At 45.9% G+C, this 14,801-nt stretch overlaps 1 protein-coding gene across 6 annotated transcripts in view; it reads right to left on the bottom strand.

Annotated features, from left to right (window-relative positions):
* rapgef2b (Rap guanine nucleotide exchange factor 2b) overlaps positions 1 to 14,801 on the bottom strand; it is a 508,586-nt gene that overhangs the window by 451,052 nt on the left and 42,733 nt on the right. For all 6 annotated transcript variants that reach the window (XM_072495765.1, XM_072495762.1, XM_072495767.1 and 3 more), the window contains exon 3: positions 12,098 to 12,181. In XM_072495765.1, the coding sequence (XP_072351866.1) occupies positions 12,098 to 12,181 (84 nt within the window). The remainder of the gene's footprint in view (positions 1 to 12,097; positions 12,182 to 14,801) is intronic.

Below are 14,801 nucleotides of genomic sequence, written 5' to 3' on the forward strand. Positions count from 1 at the left end.
GTCCTAGCCACTGTTGGGATCACAATACTTCCTGATTGCTTGCTGTACTTACAAACTAACTTTTAGTATTCCTTACACAAGTGCATGTCATCTGAATGTCATCATTTGCAAGTTTCAAGCCTTTCCGAAAATATTCTGTTTTTTGGGGCTTACTACAAAAGTGAATGCTCACTCTTCCCTATATTATATTCCATCTACTACCATGCTGTCCACTCACTTCAACTGGCTACATCTCTTTGCAATCTCTGTGTCCTACTCACAGCTTACATTCTGAACAACTTTGCATCATCAGCAAACATAGATATATTACTCCTGGTCTCTTAGTCCAAGTCATTAATATAAATTGTAAATAGTCAAAGCCCCAGCACTCCACGAGTTACAGCCTGCCAATTTAGAAATGCCCCATTTATCCCTACTCTCTTCTTCCTGTCTGTCCACCATCCATGTTAATACATCACCCCAACTCCACGAGCCCTTATCTTGTGTATTAACCTTCTGTGTGAAAGTCTTTTCAGAATCTGTACCCAAATCTACTGGCTCCCTAGTATCAACCCTGTTTATTACCTTCTCAGAAAACTCTAATAGATTGGTCAAACAAAATTACCCTTTTGTAAAACAATGTTGATTTTTGTCTGATCATACAAGATTTTTCAAGTAGTTAAGATTTCCGCAATAATAGATTCCAGCATTTACCTGGCCTGTAGTTCAGTTTTCTTTTGCATTCCTCTTTCAACTAGCCATGTTACATTTGCTAACTTCAAATCCACCAAGACCATCTTAGAATCCAAGGAAGTTTGGAATATCATAACCAGTGCATCCATTATCTCTGCAGCAACCTCTTTTAGAAGCCAACGGTGTGGGCCATCAGGTTCTGTATGTGTTGGCTTTTATTCTCACAAGCTTCTGCAGTGGTATTTCTACTGATTTTTAAGTTTCTAACTCGTATTGGCCTTTGCTTACTATAGTAACTGATACGCAGCAAACAGAAGCGCCCAACACTGAATTCTAGCCGATACAATGGGTGGAATTCCCTTATCCTCCTCAAAAAGGCCGAGCAGTGGCCTGTCACAATGGCGAAATGCTGCCCATAAATGTACTTGTGGAACTTTTGGACACCAAAACTTACCGCCAAGCCTTCCTTCTCAATTTGAGCGTAACATCGCTCCATGCCCACCAGGTTCTTTGAAGCGAACGCACTGGGGTGTTCTGCACCGTCGTCCCATCTGTGGGGCAGCACTGCCCCAATGCCATAGGAGGAAGTATCGCATGTCAAAATTAGAGGCCGAGCCGGATCATAATACGTGAGGAGCTGCGTGAGCAACAGATGCTTTTTTACACCGACAAATGCTTTGCCCGGTGAAGCACACCAGGACTACTCCTGGTCCTTCCTCAATAATACGTGGAGTGAAGCTATTAACGTGGCCAGGTTTGCATTGAACTTCCCATAGTTAATCAGCTCAGTGGTGTTCTTTGGGTCAGGACCCTTTCATAGCCCAAACCTTATCTTCCACTGGATGTAGACCAACCCTATCCATGCTGTAACCAAAATAGGTCAGCGCTCTAGTGCAGAACACACACTAGCCCCTCTTTAGCCGAGCACCTACTAGGGAAAACCACCTGAGAACTTCCTGCAGGTTGTCCATATGCTCCTTCTCTGTGGTGCCTGTGATGAGCATGTCATCCAAATAGATGGCCACCTTCGGCAGGCCTGGCAAGATATTCTCCATTACCCGCTGATAAATCGCCTGGGTCAATGAAAGTCCGAATGGGTGGCAGTTGCATTCAACTAACCTCCAACGAGTATTTATGGTTGCAAATTTCCTGGACTCCGGGTTTAGCGCCACCTGTAAATAAGAGTGCTCATGTCAAGCTTCGTGAAGGAACATCCTCCAGCCAGTTTTGCTTACAAATCCTCCATCCTAGGCATCAGGTACCGGTCCAGGCGTGGAGCTCTGTTCAAGGTGAGCTTGAAATCTCCGCAGAGTTGGACAGATTTGTCAGGCTTCATCACCGGCACCACAGGTGTGGTCCATTCTGCAAACTGCACCGGGTGTATGGCCCCCAGATCCTGCAGGTGCCAAAGCGCCACGTCAATCTTGGCAAGGGACAGGACTTGCCCTAAAATACCGGGGCTGAACATCAGGATCCATGTCGATATGGGCCATGGCTCCATTTATCCTGCCCAAACAGTCCTGGAACACTTCAGGGTATTTGCCCAGCGCGTTGTACAGATTCCTGGTGCCTATCTGAAAAATCCATTGCCAGTTGAATCGTAGGACTCTCAACCAGTCTCATCCCAATAAATTATGCCCTGGTCCCTGCACCACAATCAAGGGAAGACAGACCGACAGCTGCCCGTGCGTTACCAGAGATACGGTGGCCCCACGATATTCAAAGGCTCACCAGTATAAGGTTGCGAACCTTGCATTGGTGTCACACAATATCAGCAGCATAATCCCTGCTCGGAGTCGCAGAAATGTGTGATGGCCCATGATGGAGACTGGTACCTGATGCCTAGGATGGAGGATTTGTAAGCAAAACTGGCTGGAGGATGTTCCTTCACGAAGCTTGACGGCAGCTCCATTGTCCGATTCCATTATCATGGGGTGACCATTGACCTAGGTAATAAGATCCAGGTCAGTGCTACCTTCAGGGCCATGATGCAGTTCAGCTGCATTAAACAGTCCTCATCTGTGCAAGGCCCTCGTTCACAGTGATCTCGGCAGCTGTCATGGATGACACTCTCTGCGCGGAATTGTTCTCCGACCACATATTTGGCAATGTGGTTGGCTTTCCCCATCATCCTCGGGGGAGGTATCCCAACTGTCAGCAGTAGCTGCCAAGATCCCGACTCGACTGCAGAATTGCCTCTGGGACTGCCCTTTCAGAGGAGGGCTGGTCAGACCGGCTCTGTCCTATGACGCAGAGGACTTCCAACCCAGGAAACCAGACATAGCTTCTCGCCAACTCCTTCATTCTAATACACCTGTACAGCATTGTGCAGCAGTTCCAGGATTCTACTTCGCAGACACGGCGGAATAATCAGTCTTATATCCCATAACAATACCATTTAGTACTGTCAATTCAAGATGCCTGGTGAGATAGGGTTTAAGGTCTGGATTATTTCTGTGCTTGTGTTAAGAGTGCCTTTTTGAATCATGTCCAACACCTTCCCCATCACTGGATCTGTTTGGGTAAATTTTCGCACCCAAGACATTGCCGGAACATTTTACACATGGGACAGATAGAATACATCATTGAAGTGTTCATCAGATTCGTGCTCATCTTTTCGGTCCTGTTGATCTTGCAGCTGGAGCCTGGACAAAGCGCCTGTGTTCATGTGCTGTTCAGAGCCAAGATATTCAATGACATAATCATGTGCCCAAAAGATTAACGGCCAACGTTGTAATCGACTAGCAGCTAGCGAAGGGATCCCCTCAAGCAGCCGAAAAATTGTTAAGGGTCAATGGTCAGCGATTGTCAAATTATTCCCCCCCCCCCCCAATTAAGGGGCAATTCAGTGTCGACAATCCACCTACCTTGCACATCTTTGGGTTGTGGGAGTGAGACCCACGCAGTCACAGGGAGAATGTGCAAACTCCACACTAACAGTAAACCAGGGCCGGATTTTGAAATAGGATCCTCAGCGCCGTAGGCAGCAGTGCTAACCACTGTGCCACATGGTTAGCCCTTCTGAGAGCTTCTTCATCAAGTTGAGCTTAGTTGGATTCAGCGCTAGTCAAAGTCTTGGAAGCAAATGCTGCTCTTCACCTGAAGGCATTACATGCAAGACAACTGCTCCAACCCCACAAGCGATGCATCGCAAGCAAGCTACAGCTTCAGCTTAGGGTTATAGTGGACCAATAATTCAGATTCTTGCAAGCATCCTCACAATCTTCTCATCCAAAGCCAAGGTTGTTTATTACAAAGCAATGCATGCAAAGGCTTCAGCCTTGTTGCTAAGTGAGGTCCGAATTTTCCAAAGTACTTTAATAATCCTAGAAATCACCTCAACTGTTCTGCAGTCATGGAGCATCCAGGATTCTCACCATCTTCTTAGGTTCTTTGTGACGACCATCTTGGTACGTAATGAATTAAAGATTTTAAAAACTCTCACTTCTCTTTCTTGACCCTGAGATTATGTAGTTGCAACCTTGCAAGTGTACCTTCTAGGCTCTTTACATGCTCTACACCGTTCAAACCTGTAATCTAAATGTAGTCCACACGGTAGCTGTGCACACCCGATAGCTCACTCAAGATCTGATCCATAGATTGTTGGAAGAGAGCGATGATGACATTTTCCTAAACGAAGCCCACGATATGGAAATAGGCTCTTGTGTGTTACTATGGTCACTAACGGTTAGACTCAATAGCCACATTCATTTGCAGATAGGCTTCGGAGGGATCAATTTTGCTAGATTATTTGCCACCCAAGAGGCTTGAAAAAAGATCTTCAATAAGTAGTAGAGAGTACTGATCAGCACGTAATACAGGTGAGATAGCCATTTTGAAATCCCCATATACTTGTACTGAACTATCCTTCTTTAAGACCAGGACAATTGGGGTTTCCCAATCAATGGTGGCTCAATGACTCCTATCTTCAGTAACCTCTCGAGTTCTTCTTCCACTTTAGGTCGAATAGCATATGGTATGGTACGAGCTTTCAAACACTTAGGCAGGCTGTCTGCCTTTACCTTGAGCTTCACTTTGACCCCAGTGATGGATCCAAGTGACTCCTCGAATACCTTTGCATACTTTCTCAGAAGTGTCAGAAAATTGTTCAGAGAATCAAGAAGTTGGTTCACGATGTCCCAGTTTAGGTTAATCTTTCTTAACAACGATCTCCCAAACAATTCTGGAGAGTTTCCTTGATCAATGTGAAGAGGCAATTCCACTTTCTGCTTGTTAACTTCCACAGTCACAAAAGCTTGACAAAGCTCTTCAGTGACACGACCTCCTCAGTATAAGTCCTCAAGACCTCATCACTAATCTTCCTTGTATCGTTCCAATTGACGAAGTGAGCACCTAAAGACCACATTGGATAGTTGCAATGGTAGATACTCAAATTTCTGATGATATATAGATTCTGATAGCGCAGTGCCCATATCCACTTGCATCTTAATAGCGGTCTTATTTAATTTTGGATAGAGGCAAAATCGTTGCTGGTCTCCTTGTACTGCAAGAAAGCCAAACTTTAATTCCTTAAGCTGACTTGACACTCTGGTACTTGGTGAGTCTTCAATTGGATCATTTAACTGATAAACTCATCCTGTAGAGAACTCGTCCTGTAGACTTGCAGTATTTTTCTTGGTACACTTCTTTTGTGCTGATAAAGGTTGCCGTGACCATCATGCCTTGGCAATATGACCAACGTTACCACAATTTTTGCATTTGTTCTCCTTGCTCCAGCAATCTCCAACCATATGTCCCATTTGGTTGCAGCAATGGCATTATATGTTCTTGGTGGACCTGCTTCTCACAGACTCGACCTTATGGACTTTAACTCGAACACCAATCAGTAAAGCTTCTCTCGCAGCAAGTTTCATAGACGTTGCGATTTCTACAGTAGATTTTAGAGTTAATGCACCTTCAGTCAACAATGTCTTCATTCCGGAGGCCACTAACTAATCAGTCTCAAAGTGAATCATCCATATTCTGGCCAAATTCACAGTGCTTTGCTCAATTACCATCAATTACCAAATACCATCATCCCTGTACCAAAATAAAATCAAGCAGCGTGCCTTAATGACTATCGTCCAGTGACTCTGACATCCTTCATCATGAAGTGCTTCGAAAGGTTAGTCATAGCACAAATCAACTCCAGCCTCCCGGATTGCCTTGATCCACTACAGTTCGCCTACCGCTGCAACAGGTCTACAGCAGACGCCATCTCCATGGCCCTGCACTCTACCCTGGAACACCTAGATAACCAAGTCACCTGTGTCAGACTCCTATTTATCGACAACAGCTCAGCCTTCAACACCATCATTCCTACGAAACTCATCTCCAAATTCCGTGGTCTTGGCCTCGGCTCCTTCCTCTGTGACTGGATCCTGACTTTCTAACCCACAGGCCACAATCAGTAAAGATAGGCAACAACACCTCCTCCACGATCCTCAAAGGGTTTTCAAAAAGAACAAAAAAGCTATTGGACAACTGGGGACTTACTTCAGAGGATCGATGTTTTCAGTACACTTACCGTTGTAATGGGTAGAGCTGGGGGGACCCATACGAGGCACTGAAATGGGCCGAAGGGAACAGGAAGCTACGGGGCTGCTGACTCTGCAACCTACTGCCCAGGAATCGATAGCGGGCACAGAAGCGGTTAGTCTGCTTGTGCACTGCAAGTTTGTCTGCTTTAAACAGAGAGAAAATAAATGGTAGGGAAGATGGGCTAAAGGCTGAGTAGTACAGGTCAGGCAGCCCTGCCATCCTCAACACCGGTGCCCCACAAGGCTGTGTCCTCAGCCCCCTACTATACTTATACACCTATGACTGTGGCCAAATTCCCCTCCAACTCGATTTTCATATTTGCTGAAAGCACCACCGTAGTGGGTCGGATTTCAAACAATGACGAGACAGAGTACAGGAATGAGATAGAGAATCTGGTGAACTGGTGCGACGACAATAATCTCTCCCTCAATGTCAACAAAATGAAGGAGATTGTCATCGACTTCAGGAAGCGTAGTGGAGAACATGCCCCTGTCTGCATCAATGGGAACGAAGTAGAAAGGGTCGAGAGCTTCAAGTTTTTAGGTGTACAGATCATCAACAACCTGTCCTGGTCCCCGCATGCCGTCACTATAGTCAAGAAAGCCCACCAACGACTCTACTTTCTCAGAAGACTAAGGAAATTTGGTATGTCAGCTACGACCCACACCAACTTTTACAGATGCACCATAGAAAGCATTCTTTCTGGTTATATCACAGCTTGGTATGGAGCCTGCTCTGCCCAAGACCGCAGGAAACTACAAAAGGTTGTGAATGTAGCCCAGTCCATCACGCAAACCAGCCTCCCATCCATACACTCTATCTATAATTCCCACTGCCTCAGAAAGGCAGCCAGCATAATTAAGGACCCCACGCACCCCGGACATACGCTCTTTCACCTTCTTCCGTCAGGAAAAAGATACCAAAGTTTGATGTCATGTACCAACCGACCCAAGAACAGCTTCTTCCCTACTGCCATCAGATTTTTGAATGGACCTACCTCGTATTGAGTTGATCTTTTCTCCACACCTTGCTATAACTGTAACATTATATTCTGCAGTCTCTCCTTCCTTCCCTATGTACGGTTTGCATTGTTTGTACAGCATGCAAGAAACAATACTTTTCACTGTATACTAATACATGTGACAATAATAAATCAAATCAAATCAAATTTTGCAGTGATGCAACAAATTGTGAAATGTTTTCCCCTTCCTCCTATGCACGCTGGTGAAAGCAGAATCTTTCAGCTATTAATAGTGGAGGGCGAGAGAAATGTTCTTGCAAGACAGTCATACGACCGGTCTCCAGGTTTAGCTGGATAGCAACAAGAATGTTTTACTTCCAACTGAGATGAGACGGGTCGCAGTACGCAGGTCTTCTGGTGGATTGGCTTTAAGGAATGACTGGAAACTTTCCCCAATAGTTCCATGTCTCCTCCTCCTTATCAAACGCAACCATGGTGTCTTTTCTTCACACTATTTTTTTTGGATTGCATCTCCCTGACCTGTACTACTCAGCCTTCAGCCCATCTTCCCTGCCATTTATTTTCTCTCTGTTTAAAGCAGACAAACTTGCAGCACACAAGCAGACTAACCACTTCTGTGCCCGCTATTGATTCCTGGGCAGTAGGTTGCAGAGTCAGCAGCCCCTTAGCTTCCTGTTCCCTTCAGCCCATTTCAGTGCCCCGTGTGGGTCCCCATAGCTCTACCCACTCCAACCTAAGTGTACTGAAAACATTGATCCTCTGTTTGAAGTAAGTCCCCAGTAATTCCCAGTTGTCGGATAGCTTTTCTGTTCTTTTTGAAAACCCTGTTATTCGCACCAACAAATATCGCGATCAACCGGATCATTCACCCACGCCCCGCTACAAACTGTATGGTGACCAAATGATTATTTGAGAGTTATTTTTACTTGTCACAATGATGATTTCATCTTGAAAGTCAACGATATTTCTCCCAACCTCACTTCCGATGGTGTATGGGTCTAAATCTCAATCGGTGATTTCTTCTTCTGGCTCACAAAATTGTCGTCGAAAGTTGTATTTTTCCCATTTGTTTGATGGCCCAGATCTCGTTGCCAGTTTCTCTTTTGTCATATTGTTTTTTTTAATATAAATTTAGAGTACCCAATTTTCTTTTTCCCAATTACAGGGCAATTTAACGTGGCAATTTAATGTGGCCAATCCACCTACCCTGCACATCTTTCGGTTGTGCGGCGAAACCCACGCAAACACGGGGAGAATGTGTAAACTCCACACAGACGGTGAACCGGGGCCGGGATCGAACCCGGGTCCTCAGCACCAGGGGCAGCAGTGCTAACCACTGCGCCACCGTGCCGCTCCGTCTTTTGTCATATTCTTTGTTGTTGCCGCAAAGAAAAAGAATCCGAGGTGGCACATGTCGAGTTCGTATAACATACGAAGGGGTTTATTTACAAGATGTTGCTCAAACAGGGTACAATGGTGAACTCCACAAAAGCCTGCAAAACGCTCCGATGAGGTCATTGTGTAACACATGACATTACACCAGTCAACGGTGTTACTCTGATACATAACAGACAGGGACTCTAACAGCATTTATTTTAAAAAAAATACTTGGAAATGCACGATCATGACTATGCTGGTTTTCTGAAAGAGTTCAATTAAGGCTCACTCCACTGCTCTTTTCCCATTGCTTTGTAAATGTCTCTTTTTTTTTTAAAGTATATATTCAAATCTCTTTTGAAAATCACAACAATATGTTTTCAAAACCTTTCAGGTAGCGCATTTCAGGACGTAACAACTGCGTAAAAATAATTGTAATTTTCCATTGGGTTTTTCCTCAATTATTTTAAATAGAGGGTTACTAACCCTCTTACCAGGAGAAATAAACTCTCCCTTCCCATTCCATCAAAGCCCTCATTATTTTGAACTGCCATCTTAAATCTCCCCTTAATCTTTCCCTGCACTAACAAGCAAAGAAGGCCGAGAAACTTCCTCTTTCCTCCCTTAAGCTCACCATGTATTTTTGAATAAGCCCATTGTCCCATTCTTTTTCCTCCCTCTTTCTAAGGTAGTAAAGTAGTATGTGAAAATTAATGCAAGCATATGTGAAGCACTGAAGCTTGGAGCACATTGCAAGGGAACCTGTACAACAGGGATCATCCATGAAGTCTATCACTGAACCACCAATGTAAATCATGAATAGTGTTGAAATAGTAAAGGATGAAGTTGAAAAAGACCAGGCCCAGCCAATACAGAGCAGTGATCAACACAGCAAACAAACAAAGCAAACATAGCTACAAAAATAGAACAGGAATCAGAGAAACATATGATGAAACTGGTAATATTAAGATTAGACCAGCTGCTGGATCCTTGGAGAAGGGTGACATAAGTCAACCGTATCAATGGCAATTGGCCAGTCATGAAGGATGGGGAGGAAACTAGTTGTCAGCCATAAACTTTCAATTCCACTTCCACTGGACTGGAGGAAGATTGGAGGCTTTACTAGATGAATGGCCAGGTTGAGAAGTGCGAGAACGTTACTGGTGCAAGAGCTTCAAAGGTGGAGGGAAGCATGTGATTGAGCACACAAGAAGCTACAGGAAGGAGGGGTGGTACGTGGCACAGCGGTTAGCACTGGAACCACGGCGCTGAAGACCCGGATTCGAATCCCGGCCCTGGGTACTGTCCATGTTGAGTTTTCACATTCTCCCTGTGTCTGCGTGGGTTTCACCCCCACAACCCAAAGATGTGCAGGTTAGGTGGATTGGCCACTCTAAATTGCCCCTTAATTGGAAAAAAATATAATTGGGTACTCTAAATTTATAATAAAAAGAAGCTACAGAAAAGTCATGGTGATCGGATGGCCAAAGGCTGACCAGTTGGCAATTTGCAAGTGCAGCTGTCTGAGAATTTGGGCAAGGTGTTTTCCAGGTTTAGATACAAAATAATGTGAGGTTGGGCAGAGTGTGAATGGAGAAGGATAAAATGAAGTGATCAGAAATGACCTCATTTGTGATTGGCATGATGAGCGCAGAGAGGTCTCATGACATGACCAGATCTAGGGGATGGCATGACGATGGGTAGGTTACATGGAGAGAGATGTTCATGGAGGACAGGAGGGCAGTGAACTCAAAAAGAGAACAAAACATGTTGAGATGGAGGTAGAAATGTCAGGATGAGAAGCCACTCAATACAGAGGCAGAGTGGGGAAACCAGATTGAAGACATTTTTGTGAGAAACATAGTCTGATACTTGAGCGGGTGGAAGGAAATAATTTCAGAGGCGAGAGAGATGGAACATGGCGAGAGGTGCAAAGAAGTAGGTACCATTCATTTGGGGAACAGAACAAGGTGAGATTTAGTGAAGAAAACCACAGCAGAGGTTTAATTGGGCAAGTGGTGGAAAATGTGGGGAAGTTTCAATTAGGGGTATGTGGCAACACCTCTGAACCAAGTTTCCATAGAGATCATGATGTCCATGCAATCATCCACACAATTAGGTCAAGGATGTCAAAGACCTTGGGCGGAATTCTCCGCCCCTCCCGCCGGGTCGGAGAATCAGCACGGCGCTGCGCGAATAGCACCACGCAGCCCGGATGCTGGGACACAATTCCCCGCAGAGCGGAGAATCGTCACCAGCGTGGTCAGCGCGGCGCTGGTCGGGGTATGCGCCGACTCTCCAGCCCGGGCCGGCGCGCCGATTCTCTGGCCCGGATGGGCAGAGCGGCCGTCACAAAAAATTTGAGTGCCGCTGGCACCGTTCTAACATCCTCTGAGCCGGCAAGACCTCAGCGTTGAAGGGTCCGGGGGCGGCCTGTGGGGGGAGGGGACTTCCGTAGTGGCCTGGCTCGCGATCGGGGCCCACCGCTCGGCGGGCCCCAATTTGGCGTCAGGGTCGGCGCAGGGAAGAAGGCCACTGCACATGCGTTAGTGGGCCGCTCCAGCGCCATGCTAGCCCCCTGTGGGCCGGAGAATGGGGTCCCGGAACGGGCGCCGATGCCAGAGTAAAACACCCCCGTTTTTACACCGGTGTCGACCCTTAGCCGCCCGATGAGAGAATCCCACCCCTGATTCACACAACCAATTGACATTCTGGAGGAGATGTGGAAAGGACTGGTGATAGCTGATCCACTGGAAGATTCCACTGGGTCAGCATGGAATGAGGTGAATGGAACCAGAAAGAGATTGACAAGGTTATGTCCTGGGGGTACACAGTGGTGAGAGAGTAGGATAACACTATATTGGGGTTGCTACTCAGCATGGTAGCAGAGTGGTTAGCACTGCTGCTTCACAGCACCAGGGACCCGGGTTCGATTCCCAGCTTGGGTCACTGTCTGTGTGGAGTCTGCACATCCTCCCGTGTCTGCATGGGTTTCCTCCGGGTGCTCCGGTTTCCTCCCACACGCCCCGAAAGACGTGCTTGTTAGGTGAACTGGACATTCTGAATTCGCCTTCAGTGTACCCGAACAGGGGTCGGAGTGTGGCTACCAGGGGATTTTCACAGTAACTTCATTGCAGTGCTAATGTAAAACTACTTGTGACACTAATAAAAATTATTATTACATGCTCTTCCGAACAAGTCAAAAGTTTTTACTCATATAAAGTTTACAGATTATTTTAATTTAAATGAATAAGTGCCTTCAGTACTACTTTAGCAAGTTTTTAATTTTCAGTCTATTAAAATTTTGACATGCGTTTAACTATCATATTAATCCAGCATATGTTAATAAGTGTAATATGAGCACTTTAAACATAATAATGTGCAAGCACACAATGTATTTCACATGTTGGAATTGGTTGCATTACAACATGTACAATTATAAAATTCAATATTCAAACAACTAAAGCTCAGGCAAAACAGTCATAGATATACAATTTTGTAAAGGTTTGTTTACAGCAAACATACCTGCTTCTGGGAAGAAACATGGACTCTTTGATGAATACCGAACCAGACAACAGTATGTACCAACATGTGCCAATATCATCAGGGCTAGAATAAAGAAGGGAAAAATTAATAACAGAAATGACTGAAAATGGGAATAAACTACAACAAAACTAACAGCAATGATTGATTTGTAAACCTACATATAAATAAACCTGGAGAATCAGTATATATGCACAAGGCTCTGTTCGTCTACTGAAACAAGTTTCCATATCTTTGTACAACACAGAACTGTCCCAATTCTTTCTACACACTTACCGATTCAGCATTTGGTCCATAGCCCAACAAACAAGGCCACTTCAGGTGCATATCCAGACACCTTTTAAATGAGTTGAGGATTTCTGCCTCTACTCTCCTTTCAGGTCGTGAAAATAGAACCCCTAAACCTTCTGGGTAAAAACATTTTTCTTACAGGCATAATCAAAATTGGACATTGCGCAAAATGGCAATATAATACAAGTATTGACCAACGGCTTGAGCAAATAAACAGGTTTCAAGGGAATGTTAAAAGGGAGAAAGGTGGCAAGGAGGACGCTTTTACAAAGGGAATTCTGGTGCATGCAGTCTAAATAGCCGCAAAAGATGAGCTGGAAGAATGCACAAGGGAACAGAGTCAGAGAAACTGAGAACCTAAGAATTTTAGGGTTGGAGGAGGTTACAATGGTGGAGAAGAGCAAGACCAAGTGGGTGGCCATGAATACTGGTAGGAGAGTTAGCATGGAGGGAGGTATTTCAGGAGGCCAGGAGGCAATGAATGCAGAAGAGGAGACAAGAGGCCATTAAAGTCATCAGAAGTCAGGTCAGTGCAATGGCTGAGGAAGGAGTTTGAATATCTTGGGGTCAGGCTGGGGGAGCAAGATGAGTCTTGCAGGCAGTTGAAAGCAAGGACTTTTAGAAGTGATGGGACAGGTGAAACAAGGTGCCAGAGAGTAGGGAAATAAACCAAGATGTTTTGGTGATAAGGGTCATACTGCTACCACTAACGTCTAGGCAAGGCAGGTGACTTAAAAGTATAGCCACACAGGGAGGTTTTGTTAAGTTGTAAGGTATCATCAGCTGCAAATCAAGTTTCAGGTAAAACCAGGAGTCAATGAAATTATCCGTACTAAGATCATGGATGGTCTGGACTTTGTCCACTTGTACACAAACATTCTGGAAGTAAATGAGATGGAGGGGGGGAGGGGGGAAGAGAGGAGGAGGAGAGAGAGAGAGAGAGAGAGAGAGAGAGAGAGCATTGTCATAATATACACCAGACCACACCGCGCATGCGCGGTGGCGTAGCAAACATACCGACGCTACAACGTGCGGCAACTGTGGCTCCGCCCACTTAAAGCGGCAATGCCCTGCCAAATCCCGACGATGCCGGAGATGTGGCAAACTTGGCCACTATGCTGCTTTATGCAGATCAGCTCAGCCTGCCAATTCGTATCGCTCCAGCCAGCCTCGCAGGAATATCCGGGCCATTCAACCCACGGTCACCGAGTCCGATAAGACCTACTATCCGATATTGACACCGAGGACCCGAAGGCACCTTTGCGAGTCGGTATCGTTACAAAAAACAGGGTGTCCCCGAAGCAAAGAATCCAGCCTCTATGGGTACACAGCATCGACCCAGACGATGAGTGGTGTGCCACCCTTTATGGTCAACCGGTCCCAAATACGATTCCGCCTGGACACTGGTGCCTCCGCCAATCTCATTGCACGATCTGACCTCCAAAGCTTTTGTGTCAAACCAGCCATCCCTCCCATCAGCCTGCCAGCTATTAGATTATAATGGCAATGCCATTGCTGCCAGCGGCTCGTGTCAACTTGAAGTGACGCACAGGTCACGCAAAGCCATCCTTCCCTTTGAAATTGTGGGCTCCTCGAAAGCCTACCTGCTTGGCGCGCAGGCATGCAAGCTGTTGTACAAAGAACTTAGTTCAGAGTGTTCACTCTCTCTCTCCTGCTGACGCGTCTGCCTTTCAGGACACCGACTTCAGGGCGCAGCTTGACACCATCATCAGCCAGTACCACGATGTCTTCGAGGGCATGGGCACGCGCCCGTCCACCTACAAGATTTTATTAAAACCCAATGCCACGCCTGTGGTGCACGGGTCCCCTCAAGGACCGCCTCAAGCAGCAGCTGCAGGACCTCCAGAACCAAGGAGTGATTTCCAAAGTCACGGAACCGACCGACTGGGTTAGTTCCATGGTATGTGTAAAAAAGCTTTCCGGCGAATTGAGAATTTGCATTGATCCCAAGGATCTAAATCGCAATATCATGAGGGAGCATTATCCAATTCCCAAGCGCGAAGAGCTCACCTGTGAGATGGCTCGTGCCAAGCTCTTCATCAAACTCAACGCCTCAAAAGGATTCTGGCAAATCCATCTCGATAAATCCAGCAGGAAACTTTGCACATTTAATACCCCTTTGGCAGATATTGTTACAACTGGATGCCGTTCGGAATCATATCTGCATCAGAAGTGTTCCATAGGATTATGGAACAAATGATGGAAGGCATTGAACGTGTTTGCGTCTATGTCGATGATAATCATTTGGTCCACCACCCCGCAGGAGCATGTTAGTCGCCTCCAGCGCGTATTCAGACGTATACATGAGCATGGCCTCCGCCTCAACAGGGCCAAATGCTCTTTTGGCCAGACGGAACTCAAGTTCCTCGGGGAC

The sequence above is a fragment of the Scyliorhinus torazame genome, chromosome 3 (genome assembly GCF_047496885.1).
Source record: "Scyliorhinus torazame isolate Kashiwa2021f chromosome 3, sScyTor2.1, whole genome shotgun sequence".
Lineage (NCBI taxonomy): Eukaryota > Metazoa > Chordata > Chondrichthyes > Carcharhiniformes > Scyliorhinidae > Scyliorhinus > Scyliorhinus torazame.